Below are 21869 nucleotides of genomic sequence, written 5' to 3'. Positions count from 1 at the left end.
TACCAGAAGGAAAACTGACATTATTACTACACATAAAGGTTGTCTTTAGCACAGAAAGGGCTGCACAGTGCAGTAACAAACATTTTTGATCATTTACCCAGTCATGTAAAATGTCTGACGGACAGCAAAGTAAAATTTGATAACATACTGAGAAATTTCTGTCATAAGATGTAAAAAGTGGTGGATAGGAATTACTAACACACATCTGTATATCTTCTTTTCTTTTTGTAAATAAATAAATGAAATTTAGAAATGTTCAGAATCTAACCGTATGTTCAAATTAATTTACGATGTGAATGTCTAATGACTCGTTCATCATTACAATCGTTCATGCAAAAGATCCATGGAAGATGTTACTAACTTTTCATTATTATTTATACTTAATACTATTACTAAAGAGTTACAGTGCACACGTGGTCTGCATTGCTTCCGCGTGCATAGTTATGATAAAAGAAAAGAAAAAAAAATCACAATTTTAAAGCACAGCATGGGAAAGTTGTGTTTTCAACATTTTCGTAAAACATATGAATGATGTAGCCTACTTTTTATGCATTATATATGGACTTAGTGGCGTACATACTAGATGCTTAACAAAACTGAGGTCTGCAGGTCAAATGATTACTGAGTAGTAGGTCTCTGAAAATATGGAAATTGATGTCTGACTCACAATCGAGTACACACTCTTGAGCCTCCAAACCCGAATTTACAAAAATGGTTAGTTAGGACAGTGGTATTTGGCATTTCTACTGTTAAGACATGTAGGTATCCATGCACCAAACACATCTAAATTCTGAGATGGCCAGCTTATCACTTCTGTGTGTGCACAGAACAACACTTAGGTATTTATGTTCACAAGAACATAAACTAGAAATCCTGTACTATAAAACTTCTAAAATGCCTACGCTTAGTAGTGATTCTCCAGCCGAAGGAGGTCCTTAGTCATTGGTCTGAAGATGACCACAGTAGTGGTCGAAACCGGTCACTGTAATAAATAAATTGTGATCAAGACTGTTTTTGATAGTAAATATTTGTAACACTTGTTCACTGTTCACTCCCACAATGTATTCAAATATAAGTAAAGAATTAACTTCAAACATAAATGGAAATCAGAGTTGACAGAAAACTGTTTCTACTCCACAGAAGAGTTTCTGAATGTGTATGCATCTGCAAGGAAGACAGTAGCCTGGCATATATTTAACAAAAATGTTTAATGCTGTCTAGGTAATTAGGTAATTTGGAGAGCAGTGGCTAACAACGACTGTTTTTAATTTTCTTTTACCTTGGTAATGACTGCCAGTTTCTTGCTTTATGCATTCACAACAAAATGCCTGAGTTTGAAGTGCTCTTGAAAAACAGTGCAGCTTACATAGTACAAGGTACAGTAAGCTAGTTGAAACCTGTAATCGACAGCAGTAGGATTTTCGGAGAAAATTTAAGTGTGTGTTGAAAAAGATAGGCTAATGGCAAATGGAGATGGTGTATTTGTCACAATAGACAAGAAATGCAAATCCACTGAGATAGAAGATGAAGCTGCATGCGAGATTGTTTGGGCAAGCCTCAGTATGGGGTGGGCATAAAATGGTAATTGCATCCTATCACCCACCATACTCATTTCCTGATGTAACTGAGAACATTAGAGAAATTAGCAGGTATGTAAGTTTCCCAGTCGTACTTTAAGCATCAGTGGAGACATCTATCATCCATCAATCTTATTAGTCTTGTGCATGACAAGACATCCTGTGAAACATTACTTAATGTGTTCTCTGAAAACTACCTAGAACAGATAGTTCGGAACCCCACTCACTATGGAAATAGATTGGACCTAATTTCAACAAATTACCTCCTTGAAAATGTCGACATCGGAACTGGTATCACTGACTATGATGCATTTGTGGCAACAGTGATTACCAAAGCACAAAGGACAATTAAAACAAGTAGAATCATTATATACTAGATTAAAAAAAAAGCAGTTTTGTCATATCTGAATGAGAAACTTAAAACTTTTAGCACAGTGCAGGAGGATGCAGAGGAACTATGGCTCAAGTTCAAAAGAATTGTTAACTGTGTGCTGAATAGATATGTACCCATTAGAACAGTTCATATTGGGAGGAAACTTCCATGGTATACAGTCACTGTAAAGAAACTCCTTAAGAGAATGAGACTACTGCATAATAGGTGTAAAACAAAGCATAGTACTCTAGATAGGGATGCTGAATAAAACATGTTTGGCTGTCAAGAGAGCAACAAGTAAAGCCATCAGTGACTACTATAGCAGGCTATTGTCAAATGATCTTTCACAAAACCTAAAGAAGTTCTGATTTTATGTAAAGGCTGTACCAGAGTTGGTCTCCAGTCACTCACGAGTGAGACAGGAACTGAAAAAGAAGATAGCAAAGCAAAAGATGGAATTCTTTAATCCATTTTCAGATGCTCCTTTGCAAAGGAAAACCCAGGAGAATTGCCCCAATTTTAATCCTCGTACCAATGGAAAGATGAGTGAAAAAAGTGTTAGTCAGTGGCATTGAGAAACTGCCAAAATTGTTGAAATTGAGCAAAGCTCCAGAGCCCAATTGAATCACTGTCACATTCTATACTAGTGTCCTTGACATTGGTTTGTTGTAAAATCTTAGAGCATATTCTGAGCTCACTTAATGATGTATCTCGAACAGAATGGCCTCCTCCATGCAAACCAGCACAGACTTCGAAAACATCGCTCATGCGAAACCCAGCTTGCACTTTTCTCACATGGCTTAGTTAAAGCTTTGGGTCAAGTCTGTTTGGTAGATGCTGTATTTCTTGATTTCTGAAAAGCATGTGACCCAGTACCACACCTACACTTATGTTCAGAAGTGCGGTCATATGGTATATCAAGCGAAATTTGTGATTAGATTGAGGATTTTTTGATAGAGAGGACACAGCATGTTATCTTGGATGGTGAGTCATTGTCAGATGTAGAAGTAGCTGTGGGTGTGCCCCAGGGAAGTGTGTTGGGACCCTTGTTGTTGATGTTATATGTTAATGACCTTGTGGACAATATTAATAGTAACCTAAGATTTTTAGCAGATGATGCAGTTACCTATAATGAATTACAGTCTGAAAGAAGTTGCATAAATATTCAGATAGATCTTGCATAAGATTTGAAAGTGGTACAAAGACTGGCAATTTGCGAAAGGTTTAGAAATGTAAAAAAAATGCAATTCACAAAATGAAAAATTGTATCCTATGACTATAATAATGAGTCACAGCTGGAATTGGCCAACTCATACAAAAACCTGGTTGTAGCACTTTGTTGTGAAATAGATTTATGACATAGGCTCAGTTGTGGGTACAACAGGTGGTAGACTTCAGTTTATTGGTGGAACACAGGGGAAGCGCAACACTCTACAAAGGAGTATACTGGCAAATCATTTGTGCGACTGGTTCTAGAATGTTGCTAAAGTGTGTGGGGACTTGTCCCAAATAGGACTAATGTATGTTATTGAATATATACAGAGAAGGGCAGCACCAATGTTCATAGGTTTGTTTAGTTATGGGGGAGTGTCAGAGATACTGAAGGAACTGAACTCGAAGACTCTTGAAGGTAGACATAAATTATCCTGAGAAAGTATATTAACAAAGTTTCAAGAATCGGCTTTAAATGATGACCCTAGGAATATACTACGTATTACTCACATGGATTGCGAGGATAATATTATAATAATTGCTGCACATGTAGAGACATTCAAATGCTCATTCTTTCCGTGCTCCATACTTGAATGGAACAGGAAGAAACCCTAATAACTGGTACAATGGGACATACCTTCTTCTATGCACTTAACAGTAGTTTCAAGAGGTGTAGATGTAGATCCGAGCTTTCTAGCAAGTCCAAGTTACAGTTCTTGATTAATATGCTTGTGTAAACTAAAGCAGTGGAAGATAAGTAAATTCAATACATAAGGAATATACATATGAGTTTAAACATATCAAGTCGCCTGGTGCTCTTGCAGGGCCAAAAGTAGAGCTGTTATATTTACCTTTAGCACACACATTACTATATATTCCCCTGTTAACTGGTCAGTGACTAATGATCATAATGTTCACTAAATATATACTGGTAAAACTTTACAGGGGTCCATCTTACAAGAGTATGTTTGTAGACAGAGAGACTTTGTAATTAAAATTTTAGACATCTGTGATGCATTAACTGTGAGGCTGACAGCAAATTATATTGGGGGGGGGGGGGGGAGCAGTGAAAAACTGTGACTCCCCCTGAACCAAACCCAAGAGCCAAGCCTGCATTCAACCGAGACTTCACTTTCACAAACAGATTGTCACTTTCTGAACTAATTTAATTCTCAAGGTAGCCTACAGATCACTTTACCACCACTATGTTTACTCTGATTAAAATAACTTTGTGATTGATGTTTCAGTTGGTGCCAGTCGCCATCCAATTGCAGTTCTTTCTTGAGCGACACGTGCTCGCTGTGTTGCCTGTTTTGTGGGTACATGGAGTGCCTTGTGAAGGTTGGCTGTCTTCCTTGTGAAGGAAGGCGCTGATGATGTTACTGAATCAAGTCATGAAATCGTGTTCTTGTCAACTAACAACAATACGTGGATAAATATTGTGGGGAAGAAGCAGGAGAGAAAAAAAAGTCATGAAATTAATATGGCAAACACAATCCTATTTTTGACAGTAAATTTACAAGCCTGTGACCTGGATACACGTTTGATTCTGGCTGACAGCAGTAAGACTTGGAGCTTAAATGATCGGACTATCCAAGAGTTGAGGCTGTTTCGGTGCGAAATAGAATTTAATATTATGATAATTTGTCCGTATCCACACTCTTGAAATCTTAAGAATAATCTTTGTCACACAGTTCACCTTCAATGTAGCTTATCCAGCTGATAATGGTTATCATTTCTGTGACATGCTTAAGCTGAAGCATCAATCATAAAGTTATGTTAACTGAATTATAGTTTAAATTTCATTGAAAATTGAGTCAAAGGATTTCTCGTAATCTGTGAATGACAGACAAAATGGTGATTCCACATTTATTGCTCAGTTTTTTAGTTTTGGTCACAACTTGCAAAAGGCCCGTTGTGCTGCATCCACTTCTAAATTCAGTTTGCCCCTTTACCTGCATCTAATTTTCTATGCAGACAGTGGTAATTTTAGTGAATATGCTATACTCTATATGGTAAGTCAAAGTCTTGACCCTCTGGGTTACATATATTGTGATTGACAATGTTGACTGGAGACTTAAGATCCCTACTGATCAATACATAAACCGTTCATGTTGATTCAGAACGTCTCATACGTGGGCTGAGATCATTGTGAACATAGGTCTTCTGAGGTTTGGCACTCTTCATATCTTGTCAAACTTTACGAGTCCTTGCAGGCTGTATTGATATTGTGTACAACTATTTGTTATTCCCTTTCCAGATCCCCACATTTGCCACTTAAAGGTCTGTCATAACCTTGCATTTCCAAAAGAGCTGTGTATCTTGTGTTGATTATGAATTTGGGACAAGAAAAAAAAAACTAGTACAAGTAATGAAAGAAGAAAGAGGTATTCACCAGATTAAGTGCAAGTAATTGTTTGATGTCTATACAATATATACTGCTCCTATCCCAATTCTATTTTATGAGATTGTTTTGTTTTGGTCATTATTACATATCTGAAATTGGTGATACTGTAGAGAAATGATGATTTAGCCAAATTTTAAAACTGTTAGTTAATATAAGTTTCATCATCAACTTAATGTAATGTTATCAGCTGCTTGCTTTACCAACTCATTGGTTAGTTTGCATTTTGTTGTTGTTGTGGTCTTCAGTCCTGAGACTGGTTTGATGCAGCTCTCCATGCTGCTCTATCCTGTGCAAGCTTCTTCATCTCCCAGTACTTACTGCATCCTACATCCATCTGAATCTGCGTAGTGTATTCATCTCTTGGTCTCCCTCTACGATTTTTACCCTCCCCGCTGCCCTCCAATGCTAAATTTGTGATCCCTTGATGCCTCAGAACATGTCCTACCAACCGATCCCTTCTTCTAGTCAAGTTGTGCCACAAGCTCCTCTTCTCCCCAATTCTATTCAATACCTCCTCATTAGTTATGCGATCTACCCATCTAATCATCAGCATTCTTCTGTAGCACCACATTTCGAAAGCTTCTATTCTCTTCTTGTCTAAGCTATTTATTGTCCACGTTTCACTTCCATACGTGGCTACACTGCATACAAATACTTTCAGAAATGACTTCCTGACATTTAAATCTATACTCGATGTTAACAAATTTTTCTTCTTCAGAAACAGTTTCCTTGCCATTGCCAGTCTACATTTTATACCCTCTCTACTTCGACCATCATCACTTATTTTGCACTCCAAATAACAAAACTCCTTTACTACCTTAAGTGTCTCATTTCCTAATCTAATTCCCTCAGCATCACCCGACTTAATTCGACTACATTCCATTATCCTCGTTTTGCTTTTGTTGATGTTCATCTTATATCCTCCTTTCAAGACACTGTCCATTCCGTTCAACTGCTCTTCCAAGTCCTTTGCTGTCTCTGACAGAAGTTTTTATTTCTTCTCCATGGATTTTAATACCTACTCCGAACTTTTCTTTTGTTTCCTTTATTGCTTGCTCAATATACAGATTGAATAACATTGGGGGTAGGCTACAACCCTGTCTCACTCCCTTCCCAACCACTGCTTCCCTTTCATACCCCTCGACTTGTATGACTGCCATCTGCTTTCTGTACAAATTGTAAATAGCCTTTCCCTCCCTGTATTTTACCCCTGCCACCTTCAGAATTTGAAAGAGAGTATTCCAATCACATTGTCAAAAGCTTTCTCTAAGTCTACAAATGCTACAAATGTAGGTTTGCCTTTCCTTAATCTTTCTTCTAAGATAATTCATATGGTCAGTATTGCCTCACGTGTTCCAACATTTCTATGGAATCCAAACTTATCTTCCCCGAGGTCTGCTTCTACTAGTTTTTCCATTCGTCTGTAAAGAATTCGCGTTAGTATTTTGCAGCTGTGACTTATTAAACTGATAGTTCGGTAATTTTCACATCTGTCAACACCTGCTTTCTTTGGGATTGTGATTATTATATTCTTCTTGAAGGATGAGGATATTTCGCCTGTCTGATACATCTTGCTCACCAAATGGTAGAGTTTTGTCAGGACTGGCTCTCCCAAGGCTGTCAGTAGTTCTAATGGAATGTTGTCTACTCCGGGGGCCTTGTTTCGACTTAGGTCTTTCAGTGCTCTGTCAAACTCTTCACGCAAAATCATATCTCCCGTTTCATCTTCATCTACATCCTCTTCCATTTCCATAATATTGTCCTCAAGTACATCGCCCTTGTGTAGACCCTCTATATAGTCCTCCCACCTTTCCACTTTCCCTTCTTTGCTTAGAACTGGGTTTCCATCAAAGCTCTTGATATTCATGCAAGTGGTTCTCTTTTCTCCAAAGGTCTCTTTAATTTTCCTGTAGGCAGTATCTATCTTACCCCTAGTGAGGTAAGCCTCTACATCCTTACATTTGTCCTCTAGCCCTGCTTAGCCATTTTGAACTTACTGTCGATATCATTTTTGAGACATTTGTATTCCTTTTTGCCTGCTTCATTTAATGCATTTTTATATTTTTCCTTTCATCAATCAAATTCAATATTTCTTCTGTTACCCAAGGATTTCTACTAGCCCTCGTGTTTTTACCTATTTGATCCTCTGCTGCCTTCACTATTTCATCCCTCAAAGCTACCCATTCTTCTTCTACTGTATTTCTTTCCCCCATTCCTGTCAATTGTTCCCTTATGCTCTCCCTGAAACTCTGTACAACCTCTGGTTCTTTCAGTTTATCCAGGTCCCATCTCCTTAATTTCCCACCTTTTTGCAGTTTATTCAGTTTTAATCTACAGTTCATAACAAATAGATTGTGGTCAGAGTCCACATCTGCCCCTGGAAATGTCTTACAATTTAAAACCTGGTTCCTAAATCTCTGTCTTACCATTATATAATCTATCTGATACCTTTTAGTATCTCCAGGGTTCTTCCATGTATACAACCTTCTTTCATGATTCTTAAACCAAGTGTTAGTTGTGATTAAGTTATGCTCTGTGCAAAATTCTACCAGGTGGCTTCCTCTTTCATTTCTTATCCCCAATCCATATTCACCTACTACGTTTCCTTCTCTCCCTTTTCCTACTCTTGAATTCCAGTCACCCATGAATATTAAATTTTCATCTCCCTTCATTACCTGAATAATTTCTTTTATCTCATCATACATTTCATCAATTTCTTTGTCGTCTGCAGAGCTAGTTGGCATATAAACTTGTAGTACTGTAGTAGGCGTGGGCATCGTGTCTATCTTGGCCACAATAATGCGTTCACTATGCTGTTGGTAGTAGCTTACCCGCACTCCTATTTTTTTATTCATTATTAAAGTGACTCCTGCATTACCCCTATTTGATTTTGTATTTATAACCCTGTATTCACCTGACCAAAAGTCTTGTTCCTCCTGCCACTGAACTTCACTAATTCCCACTATATCTAACTTTAACCTATCCATTTTCCTTTTTAAATTTTCTAACGTACCTGCCCGATTAAGGGATCTGTCATTCCACGCTCCGATCCGTAGAACGCCAGTTTTCTTTCTCCTGATACCGACATCCTCTTGAGTAGTCCCCGCCCGAAGATCCGAATGGGGGACTATTTTACCTCCGGAATATTTTACCCAAGAGGACGCCATCATCATTTAATCATACAGTAAAGCTGCATGCCCTCGGGAAAAATTACGGCTGTAGTTTCCCCTTGCTTTCAGCCGTTCGCAGTACCACAACAGCAAGGCTGTTTTGGTTAGCGTTACAAGGCCAGATCAGTCAATCATCCAGACTGTTGCCCCTGCAACTACTGAAAAAGCTGCTGCCCTTCTTCAGGAACCACACATTTGTCTGGCCTCTCAACAGATACCCCTCCGTTGTGGTTGCACCTACGGTACGGCTATCTGTATCGTTGAGGCACGCAAGCCTCCCCACCAACGGCAAGGTCCGTGGTTCATGGGGGGAAGGTTTGCATTTTACATACCCTTAAAACAATTAATTCTTTTCCTTCTATGATGTCTGTCTGCTTGGCTGTCATCTAAGCTTGTACCATTTAATATGGATGTAAGTTTTGAAATTTGTTGTTTTTTGGGAGGTTACTTTACTTTAAACTGATACTTGAATGTGGCACATCACATTGGAAAAACAGACTGCTACTTACCGTAAAGAAGACACGTCAAGTTGCGCGCGCGTGCGCCCACACACACACACACACACACACACACACACACACACACACACACACACACACACACACACATGACTGCCAATTCCAGCATATTTTTAAATAAAGTTGTTAGTGCATGACAGAGATCTCCTCAAAAAATGTGACCTAATGCTTTTTTTACACACAGGGCAAATCATTGAGTCTGATTTGTGGTGCACTGCGGTGGCTGTTGGACCACGAGACAAGGTGCCAGGCAGACCTTGAAGCTCAGATGGCAGCCCTGACTTTACAACTGGAAGAACTAGAGGTAAGGAAATAATATAGCCAAGAATAGGATAGCTTATTCCTTGAATATTCTGGTGAACTGCCAGATGTCAAGTGACTCAAATTTGTCAGTTTGCTCAAAATCTCGTGAAACAATATAAGAACCCCGAGGCCAATATACATGCAGCATAAATGCATTTACCTTATGTTTCAGTCTCTCTTAATTCTTTGTATAGTGATCATATAGTAGATTCTCTTTAACACTCTACATGGCAAATGTGTATCTTGTGGTGTCTTGCAGTTAGGTATTTGTTATAACTTCCTTTGCATGCAAGGTGGTTCTTTAGTGGATACAGGAGTGAGGAAGAGATGCCTTTCATGAAAAGGGAGTTCAGATATTAATATATTCTACATCTGATATCAAATAGCAAAAATAATACATACCTCTGTTGCTGAATTAGCAGCGTAAGTTTGTAATCCTGTACAAAAGATTTATAAATCTGTCACTCTCCAATACAATGTCTATTCAGAAGATGTTGAGCCCTGGGTACTAAGAAAGTCTGTAAATATTATTCAGATGACAAACACAAAAAATGGGGCTCTGTGCATGAATGTTGAAACTGAAGTACACCTGCCGCTGGAGCTCCAGAGGAGGGATGCTTCCTCTCACTGGCACTGGTGTAATTGTTCGTGGCAGGGCCCTCATGCCACAGTGGTAGCTGTAGGAAACATGGCGGCACTCATATTTGAAAGTGCTGCTGACCAGATTACCGGCCAATACCGCATTAATTACACTGTTGTTCTGTTCCATTAGATATTTTATTGTCTGTTGAATATGATGGTGTTGATAATGATGCTGGGTACATGCAGACTTCCAGTATTCCGTCTCACCCAACAGCTAAGATATAGACTTGTTTTGTACTCTCATTTATTTAAAATTATCTTCAGATTTTGTGTCCTTTTGCAGTCGTTTCAATGTCAGAGGGAGTTGAATCTGCAAAGTGATGAGTCCAGTGGAATTGTGTTTGTCATATTGTGACAATCTGGCATGTACAGGTCATATTGCCGGCCGTGGTGGCCAAGCGGTTAAAGGCGCTGCAGTCTGGAACCGCGCGACCGCTACGGTCACAGGTTCGAATCCTGCCTCGGGCATGGATGTGTGTGATGTCCTTAGGTTAGTTAGGTTTAGGTAGTTCTGAGTTCTAGGGGACTGATGACCTTAGCAGTTAAGTCCCATAGTGCTCAGAGCCATTTGAACAGGTCATACTGACATAGCAGTTGTTGCGAGTAAGGTTTCACTTGTTCATTGGAACAAAATGACTGATATAAGTAAGGCAGCTTCAGATAGTTGTGGGACAGGCTTTGTTGGCTTGCTAACAAATTTTATTGTCTGTCTGGATTACATATATTTTATAAAAATGAACGGTCTTGATTTCCTCAGACCATCTTCACATCAGAGTATGTAGACTACAAGAATAACCTGTCAGTTTATATATACAAATTTACATGTTTCATCTTATAGCAATGATGTAGACTGTAACTTTGTGTATAGAAACTGATGGGTTATTCTTGTAACTAAAATACATGGAACATTACAGACTGGCCATCTTTGAATTTCTTTATACTTGTAGGGTTTGAAGCTCAATGCCTGAAAAAAAATTATGTATTTATATATATAAATCTCTGAACATCATCCTTGAAGATTAGAAGATTTACAAGCACTAGTAAGTACAAAACAATTCCACCTAATTAACATAACTGCTGGTAACTGAGTGCATAGTGTAAAAGTATTCACAGTAAATTAAAATTTGATAGTAAAATGTTAAACATTAAATGAATCATGAATTTGCAAAATGACTTTAAGTCCACATTTTCATGGTTTTGAGTTATGGGCACAGTAATGTTCCATTACCCAACATGCATCACTTAATACCAATGAGACTTTAGTCCCTAACTTCTGTACATTATTTCCAGTAACAGAACATGCTTGTTTACTGGTAAAACAGCCTTAGTCCAGGACTTAAGTTGTTTTGCTTGTAAGGTAATGATAATTGTTAACATATTCATGTATAGCTTCAATTTGGTAAAATGTCTATATTACTCTTTTGCTTGGTACACCTGTGATATGTTAGTTGAAAACGAAAATGGCATCTGAAAGCAGTTCTTTATATATTGGTGTTATTCAAAATGAAGAAAATAATGTCCAAAAAAGGAGGAAAGGAATGAAATGGGCTGTAGAATACAAGAGAGCTACAATAAAGCATGCTAAGGTTAAAGGTTTTGAGCACGTAAATCATGTGAGGAAGTTAGTTTCAGCTAGACAAACAGGACCTACTTGTGGGTAAGCAATTTGGATTTAATTTTATTTCACAATATTGTTGTACACAATGTTCTTGTACACATCATGTAGCTTACTGAGACTGGTAATTATTAGTAATGCAGACTCTTGTTTATAAAAAATTGTCACATTTCAAATGCAGGAAACAATGCCTTAACTTGATTTCCATAAATGCATTGTTAGAAGCAGTTAGTTACATGAACAGTTTTGACACTAAGAATGAACAAGGGACAAACTGAAAGTATTGCCATAAAAAGATGAAGAGGAAGGAAAGACGAGCCTGGTACTAGGGCAGCTATGTTCAGATATTATGTTAAAGATTCAGACAAGCAGATAGAGGTGTGTAATAAAGCCTTCCTCAGTGTTTATTGTGTTACCGAACCCAAGATGAAGAGATTATGTAGGTTGCTGCTTGGTAGCAAGTATCCTAAAGGCCAACGTGGAAAACACAAACCAGGGAACGCAAAAGAGGCTGATATACTTGCTACTATTCATACCGATAATGCGTCATTTCCAAATAAACAAACACACTATGGAAAAACAGATGTTTTATACTTAAACAGTGAACAAACTGTGAAAACTAAGCATGAAATGTTTCTTCTCAAATGTCCTGATAGTAATGTGTCTTACCACTATTATCACAGATACTTCAATAACTATTTTCGTTTGAGATTTGGTAGGCCCAGCGTAGACACATGCATTACGTGTGAAGACCTGAATGTTAAAGTCAAAAGCACTGCACTTAATGATTGTGCTAAACGTGGACAGACTCTACACATTGAAGGACGTATATGAACACATAGTCAGCTGTAGTGCTAAAGGAAATTTTACCGTTACAATTGGTGAAAGTGAGGATGTTTATGATTACAAAAACTGGTGGTCGCATTATTACAAAAGAAATGCAAATTTCATAGAGACGCCTGTTATGGACGTTCCTAGAGATAAAACAGTTTCTTTCACTGTTTCAACTTTTATGGAATCCTGCTTTTCTGCAGAACAGATTGGAATAGTTGTGGCAAAACCATTCATAGAAGGAATAATTCAACATTCTTTCATCCTTGGGCCAACATATCCGCACATACCAGAACTATCACAGAGACATGCTTATCCATATGGTATGTGTCCAATCAGTGAAAATAAAATTATTAAAGATATATGCAAAATTGTCAAGTACATCCCTGACTGTAATGAATCCAAAGCATTTTATGAGAAAATTGCAGCTTGGGAAACAAAGGCAAATGAGTAAAATTGCAATTTTGTTTTGGAAATTTTGTCCTGTATGTTTATTTCCCTGGATGATTTACTGTTCTGTGTATTCTGAATGTGTTTTTCAATTAAGAAAATACATAATTATGTGTTTATATGCCAGAATTTTATTACATAAGAAGCAAAACTGAAGTTAATTTGAAAAATGACTTAAGTCCTTTTTTAAACCAAAATTTGAACTTGAAGTAAGTACAAGATCATGCTTTTGTAATGACAGTCTTATGTAGTTTTGATGTATGTAACATATAATGCAATAATTTATTGCAATATTCACTTCAGTAAGATAATAGACAGTTTTTTGTTGTTTCTGAAAGTGTACCTCTAAGGACTTAAGTCATTTTGCAAATTCACGATTCAAATAGAAAATGAAATACTTTTTCTTATTTCTAGATATTGAACAGGATTATTGATTTATCCAATTTCTTCTCATTTAACAATGAGGTGTTTCACAGGTCTGCATCAAATATTAGTCAATTTTCATTTGAGCAGTAATAAAAAATAAGAAGGTGTAATTTAATTAAAATTATGATTAAATATTTGTTACTTCATTTCCATTTGATAATAAGTATCTGAAATCTTGCTGAAAAGTAATCCCTCAAAGTCTTTTTATGATGAAAGTCTTAGATTTTTTTTTGCATAAAACAATCATTACTAACATTCTACAACTTTGTTATTCATGTCTACACATTTCCAGCCCTTTGCTGTTAGAGGGCTCTGAATTGTAACATGTGACATAGTGTTGTTTAACGTAACTATGTTGGTGCGAGAGAAACAGAGTGCTGTAATCAACTTTCAAATTCTAAGGGTTTGTCCACACATGGAGCACCCTCTCCTTCAACATGACAATTCTAGGCCAAATGCGAGTGGTGCAATATCTGCAACAATCAGTCAAGTTGGGTTGTCTGTCATCGATCAAGCTCCATACATTCCCAACTTGGCCCCATCTGATTTTCATAGGGCTTCACTTTGATAGTGATGAGGCGGTGCAAGCGGAGGTGAGGTGACAACTCCATCAACAAAGTCAAAATTCTACAGTGACGGTATCAACAAACTGATCTCTTGCTGGGAGAAATGGTAACTATGTTGAGAAATAAATATGCATACATGAAGAATAAACATGTAGAATGTTAATAACATCTGTTTATTTTATATTGATTTAAGAATTTGCACATAAAAAATCTGGAGGCATTACTTTTCAGCACACTTTCGTAGAATCTTAAAAAAGTAAAAAAAAGAATTTGCTGCTAATCGTATTGCAGTACTTTCATGATATGTAGCTACCAGCAGTTATGTTAATTGGGTGTAATTATTTTGTACTTAAGAACTATTGGAAAACTTCTAAACTCCAAAGACTTTTTTTCAAGTTATTTTGAGAATTGTGTTGTACAGTTTTAGAAAATTAATGTCTGGGTGCTGAACTACAAATCCTACACTTACGAAGAAAATCGAAGAGGGCCAGTATGTAAAGTCTCCTTATCAGATCTGAAGGCGGTTTGATGAAACCAATTTTACAAATATTTGCAATGTAGATGGACAGTAAACTTTTTGGACAACAGATATTGGGTTTTCTCCAGTAAAGGACAGTATGTTATCCATCTGAAGTATTGGCTTTGGTGTGGGTTGGGAGGATTGGCTCTCACTGAGAGTGTACCCTGGGGAGAGGAGGGGGGACGCAACCCTCCTCACTCTCGCAGACATTTTCATTGCCTGAGAGTACCTAAAAAGTCTTCATGAGACAGTCGCAAGCTTTTTTATGAGGAAAGACTTCTCATGAAATGCATACATTCATATTCAGCAAGACACTGATAACCATGTCGTAGAACACTATAGCTGACACCAACACCGCCACCAGTACTGTTAAACTCCCTTCAAAGTAATATCAGAATGCAGAGATGTATTTACATTCTGTGACAGTTACTTTTGCTCTTAGAGTATTGATGTTTTTCATTGTCACCACCACAACCACCACCACCACCACCATCAGTGTTCTGCCATAGGATAGGTCTTCACATGTAGCTCTCCATGCACTCTTGTCATTTGTGACCGTCTTTGTTTTCTCATAATTGTTTCCTATCTTTATACTATCCACAACCTGGTATCTTCTGTGTCTTCTTCTTCTGCCATTCACTGTTCCCTCATAGCGTTCATTCTCTTCCAGTGTCCAAGCGAACAGTGTTTCTTATACCTGATTATCTTTATAATTTGTCTCTCTTCCCCCACTCTTCTCAGCACCTCCTCATTTCTCACTTTTACTCATGTTATCCCTTTCATCTTTCTCCAAATTCATGTCTGAAACGCTTCTGTTCTTATTTCTTCCTCTTTTCTCAGTGTCCACATCTCAGCTCTGTATAATGCCAGGCTCCATATAAAGCAATTCGCCAGTCTCTTCCTCAGGTACTTGTACATGCATCCACATAGAAGTCTCCTTTTCTTATTAAATGCGTTCTTGGCGATCACTGTATGTCTTTTCACCTCCTTATTACATCTCATGTCACCTGTAATTATACTTCCTAGATATTTGAAAGCACTAACTTATTCTGTATCTTTCTCTCCTAACTTTGTAGTTCTTCTTGCACTTATCGCCATACATTTCGTCTTTTTCTCATTAATTCTCATTCAAATTTCGTCACAGGTGTTATTTCATTCTTTTAATATTCTGGTCATAGTTTTTTCGCTCTCTCCCAATAACACCATATCATCCACAAATCGGATACATTGTAGTCTCCTACTACCAACACACACTCATCTTTTTCATTTTAAACATTTCTGAATAATATGCTCCAAATATGTTTTGGAGAGAGAGCAGCTGTGTTTCACTCACCTTCCAATTGTAGTTTTAATCTGTGTTTGTATTTTCTGTTGTAGGTATGGGTTCTTAAACAGCCTCCTACCCCTCCAGTCAACAACATTCTTCCTTAAAATGTCCATTAATTTATTCCACTGTGCTTGATCGAAGGCTTCATCCAGCTCAGTGAAAACGGTATAAACTTCTCCTTCCTCTTTCAATGTATCACTCACCTATAATTCTCAGCAGTCCAACTGCATGTCTTGTACCTTTTCCTCTTTTAAATCCATACTGTTACTCTGCAATACTTTGTTCCAGTCTTCTGTGAAGTCTCCTATTTATCACCCGTAGTAGAACTTTTGCTACGAGGGAAATCAAACTTACAGTTCTAAAATCCTCATATTTCTTGTGATTGCTTATCTTCTCAATTGGTATCATTACTGCTGAGAGAAAGTCATCCGGCCGTTCACCTTTTTTATACATCTTATTACATAGATAAGTTAGCTCTTTCACACCACTACTCCCAAGGCTCTTAAACACCTCTGCGGATAATCCACCAGTTCCACTTGCTTCGTGATTCTTCATCTCTCTTCAAGCCCTTTCTACTTCTCCTTCCAAGATGCAGCATCCTTTGTCCTCTTCTATAACTCTTGTCTAATTCTTGTTACTAATTAACTGTTCTAATTTTACAGTATTGAGATTTTACTTTTGACTGTCAAGTGTTCATACGTAGTTGTTTTCATATACCCTTTAAGTTTTTTTACTTCAGTATTGAGAAATTTAATTTAATTTTTAGCTAAAAATTCACACAAAATGTATTTTTTAAACTGGTGTATTACATTTACAATGTTTAATATCCAGGCAGAAAATGCAGTTGACTGGTTGGGTCAGCAGGCTCAAGGAGTGGAACTGAGAAACAAATTAAACATGATTGCACGGCAACTCAGTTCTGTTCACAAGAGAGAGGAGAAGTTGCGCAGCCTAAGGAACAATGTCAAAAAGGTCAGATAAATTTCTTAAAATTTATGACAAACAACAATAATAAAATAATAATAATAATAATAATAATAATAATAATAAAAGATCCCGTGGAAGTCCGGGAAAAGAATAGGCCTCCGGTATGTTCTGCCAGTCGTAAAAGGCGACGAAAAGAACAAACCACTAATAGGGCTAACCCCCCTTTTTGATTAGTTGGTTCAGGACAGAACTAATGAAGCCTCGGACAAGCGCTGTCATGGTCGGGGAAGACGCTTGAACTATATGCCCGTCCACAATGGTAACGACACTGCTAGCCACACGGAAAATAATTTAAATCCAAATAGAGGTGTTTTGCAGGATATGCTTCCTGCAACCACTCTAGAAGGAAAACAAAGACAGAGGATGAGATGGTCAGATGAAGTTAACCGACACCTCATGTTCTGTTATTACCAAGCAACAAACTTAGGAACAAACAGAACTGGATACATGTCACAAGTATACACCACATTTATTACCAGATACCAGAAAATTTTTAACAGAACGACGACTAGCTGATCAGATCCGTGTAATGATAAAAAATAACAGGATACCCCAGTCAGAATTAGAAAACATCAAACAACAAGTACAACAAATATTGGATCAAAATAATGTGCAATCAGAAGAAAAAGAAAATACAGTAATGGACTCAAACATCCCAGAGCAAACAAACAAAGAACAACACGCACCAATTAAACAATCAGAGGAAAATGAAATCTTAAGACAGCCACCAGAACAAGCGCAAATAGAACACTAAGTGACACACATGTTAGATACAGAAGAAAAATTTCAGCTGACATATATAGAATACAAAGACACAAATACAGACATTAGACCATTCTTGCATAGACCACCAAATAACCCACAAGTCGAAACAACAATAACAACTATCAACACAATCATACACAACAAAATAAATGAAAATACAACTACGGAAGAGTTACAACTACTGATTTATACAGGAGCACTCACTACACTAAATATACACACTAGGCAGAGATCAGAACAAACCAAGACACAGAAGAAACCCACAAAACCAGCATTGCAACACAGGCTACAGATCAGAATAGAAAAACTGAGAAAAGACATCGGACAGCTAACACAATTTATAAGAAATGATATATCAGACAAAAAACGAAAAAGGTTAGGTAAAATCTCACAACAAGAAGCGATAGAGCAATTAGATGAAAAGAAGCAGAAATTACAAGCATTGGCCAAACGACTTAGAAGATATAAAAAAAGTGAAAATAGAAGGAATAAAAACCAAACATACAACACAAACCAAAAGAAATTTTACCAGACAATAGATAACACACACATTAAAATAGACAATCCACCAAGCATAACACACGTGGAACACTTCTGGAGCAACATATGGTCATACCCGGTACAACATAACGGACACGCACGGTGGATACAAGCAGAAACATACCACAAATGCCTGAAGTGATAATTTTGCAACATGAAGTCACCCAAGCAACTAATTCTACTCACAATTGGAAAGCCCCTGGAAAAGATAAGATAGCAAATTTCTGGCTAAAGAAGTTCACCTCAACATATTCACATCTAACTAAATTATTTAACATATAATAGAGGGAAACATTCCACGTGGGAAAAATATATCTAAAAACAAAGATGATGTGACTTACGGAACGAAAGTGCTGGCAGGTCGACAGACACACAAACAAACACAAACATACACACGAAATTCAAGCTTTCGCAACAAACTGTTGCTTCATCGGGAAAGAGGAAAGGAGAGGGAAAGATGAAAGGATGTGGGTAAATGTCTGACCTGCCAGCACTTTCGTTCGGTAAGTCACATTATCTTTGTTTTTAGATAAATTATTTAACAGTTACATTGCAGACCCATACACATTCCCTGATACACTTACACATGGAATAACTTATCTGAAAGCTAAAGATCAAGCAGACACAGCAAACCCAGCTAAATATCGCCCCATAACATGCCTACCAACAATAATACAAAATATTAACTTCAGTCATTACACAGAAATTAATGACACATACACCACAGAACAAAATTATAAATGAAGAGCAAAAGGGCTGCTGCAAAGGAGCACGAGGATGTAAAGAACAACTGATAATAGATGCAGAGGTGACACATCAAGCTAAAACTAAACAAAGGTCGCTACACTATGCATACATTGATTACCAAAAAGCTTTTGATAGTGTACCCCACTCATGGTTACTACAAATATTGGAAATGTACAAAGTAGATCCTAAATTGATACATTTCCTAAACATAGTAATGAAAAATTGGAAAATCACACTTAATATCCAAACAAATTCAAATAATATCACATCACAGGCAATACAGATTAAGCGTGGAATATACCAAGGAGACTCGTTAAGTCCTTTCTAGTTCTGCCTTGCTCTGAACCCACTATCCAACATGCTAAATAATACAAATTATGGATACAATATTACTGGAACATACCAACACAAAATCACACATTTGCTATACATGGATGATCTAAAACTACTGGCAGCAACAAATCAACAACTCAACCAATTACTAAAGATAACAGAAGTATTCAGTAATGATATAAATATGGCTTTTGGAACAGACAAATGTAAGAAAAATAGCATAGTCAAGGGAAAACACACTAAACAAGAAGATTACATATAGGTAACCACAGCGACTGCACAGAAGCGATGGAAAAAACAGATGCCTATAAATATCTAGGATACAGACAAAAAATAGGAATAGATAATACAAATATTAAAGAAGAACTAATATATACAGTGAGACAGAAGGATTCATGATTGCAATACAGGATCAAACAATAAACACCAGATATTACAGCAAGCATATTATTAAAGATCCCAGTGCCACAACAGATAAATGCAGACTTTGCAAGCAACAAATAGAAACAGTATATCACATCACAAGGGGATGTACAATACCAGCAAATACAGAATACACCAGAAGACATGACAATGTAGCAAAAATAATACGTCAACATCTTGCCATACAACATAAACTAATAAAACAACACGTTCCCACATACAAGTATGCACCACAAAATGTACTGGAGAATGATGAATACAAATTATACTGGAACAGAACCATTATAACAGATAAAACAACACCACATAACAAACCTGACATCATACTCACCAATAAAAAGAAGAAATTAACACAACTAATCGAAATATCCATATCCAATACAACAAATATACAGAAGAAAACAGGAGAAAAAATTGAAAAATACATCCAACTGGCTGAGGAAGTAAAGGACATGTGGCATCAGGATAAAGTTGACATTATACCGATAATACTATCAACTACAGGAGTCATACCACACAATATCCACCAGTACATCAACGCAATACAGCTACATCCAAACTTATATATACAACTACAGAAATCTGTAATTATTGATACTTGTTCAATTACCCGAAAGTTCCTAAATGCAATGTAACATATACCGTACAGTTAAAAGGAAGTCATGCTTGATCAAGGTCCGTGTCATTTTCCATTTTTGACCAGACATAACGTCTGAGAAAAGAAAGAATAGTAATAGTAGTAGTAGTAGTAGTAGTAGTAGTATTGATAATAATATGAAAAGGATAGTTGCTACTCACCATATTGCGGACATGCTGCATTGCAATAGCCACAACGAAAAGACTGTCAGAAAGTGAGCTTTCGACCAAATAAGCCTTTGTCGGAAATAAACAAAATACACATACACAACTGCAACTCATACACACATTACCACCGTAAGCCAGACTGCAGACAATGGCACATGATGGGAGAAGCAACCAGGTGATGGGTGTAAGGAGGAGGCTGGGGCGGGGAGGGGTGTGGGTAGCAGGTTAGGTGTGGAGGATAGTAAAATACTGCTTGTGGGAGTGTACAGGATCAAGGTGGAGAGAGGGTAGGGCAGCTAGGTGCGTTTGGGAGGTTAGATCGAGGGCTGGGCCGAGGAGAGGAGGTAGTGGAAAAGGAGAGAAGTAAAAAGATAGTGCACGCTTTGGTGGGATAGAGGGCTGCACAGTGCTGGAAAGGAACAAGGAACGGGCTAGATGGGTAAGGACAATAACTAACAAAGGTTGAGGCCAGGAGGGTTATGGGGGTGTAGGATATGTTGCAGGGGGAGTTCCCATGTGCACAGTTCCAGATGGCACAGGCTATGAAGCAAACATTTGAAATGAAGAACGTTGTGTTGGGCAGTGTGGTCAACAGCATGGTGGTCCACCTGTCTCTTGCCCACCGTTCATCGGTGGCCATCATGAGGGCAGACAGGTTGTTGGTTGTCATGGCAACGTACAATGAAGCACAGTGGTTGCAGCTTAGGTTGTAGATCATATGACTGATTTCACAGGCAGCCCTGCCTTTGATCCTCCCCCCCCCCCCCCCCCCCCCCCCCCCCCAAGGGGCTCATGACTCTTTGATGAGTACATGCTTGGCTATGTGGGCCCCCAGCCTTTGCAATGCTGTTTTCATTTCTGTGCTGCATGGTATAATACCTGTTATTCTTTTCTCATCCCTTGGGGACCGAGTCATATGCCTTCTTTGGGAAACTGAGGTTTTTGGTAAAAGTGTTTATAGATTTGTCCTGCCTACACATCTTTCTTTCACTCTCCTTGTTTTCTTACCCTTCTACTGCTTCGGTGTTTGAGGTCTCTCTTTTCCCGTTTTTTCTTCCTCTCTGTGCATTCCTGCAAGCCGGCCCATGCATTCGATGCGTAATAGGTGACTGGGTACCGCATAGTTCCCAGCCCCGGGTCGACAAGTAGGGCTTGTATGTACCCCCCCAGGCTCAGCGAGGGGTTATTGCCTGAGCTGGTACTTTCCTCTATGCCGATTGGTCCCTCAGTCTTTAGTCCGAGAGGTGTGACCTGAGATGTCGACAATCACCTAAGGTGGGTGAGGCCTCTAAGAGCCCGCTGCCTCACCTGGGAAAAAGTGTATTTTTTAACT

At 37.9% G+C, this 21869-nt stretch overlaps 1 protein-coding gene across 5 annotated transcripts in view; it reads left to right on the top strand.

Annotated features, from left to right (window-relative positions):
• Positions 1–21869, top strand: part of LOC126260800 (ATP-dependent DNA helicase DDX11) — a 302773-nt gene that overhangs the window by 145326 nt on the left and 135578 nt on the right. For 4 of the 5 annotated variants that reach the window (XM_049958156.1, XM_049958158.1, XM_049958159.1 and 1 more), the window contains 2 exons: positions 9442–9561; positions 16769–16909. In XM_049958156.1, coding sequence (XP_049814113.1) covers positions 9442–9561; positions 16769–16909 — 261 coding nt within the window. The remainder of the gene's footprint in view (positions 1–9441; positions 9562–16768; positions 16910–21869) is intronic. The other variant, XM_049958157.1, reaches the window with a different exon arrangement.

The sequence above is a fragment of the Schistocerca nitens genome, chromosome 5 (assembly GCF_023898315.1).
Source record: "Schistocerca nitens isolate TAMUIC-IGC-003100 chromosome 5, iqSchNite1.1, whole genome shotgun sequence".
NCBI lineage: Eukaryota > Metazoa > Arthropoda > Insecta > Orthoptera > Acrididae > Schistocerca > Schistocerca nitens.
Note: the sequence above shows the minus strand (reverse complement) of the source record. Positions and strands in the feature narration are given on the sequence as shown.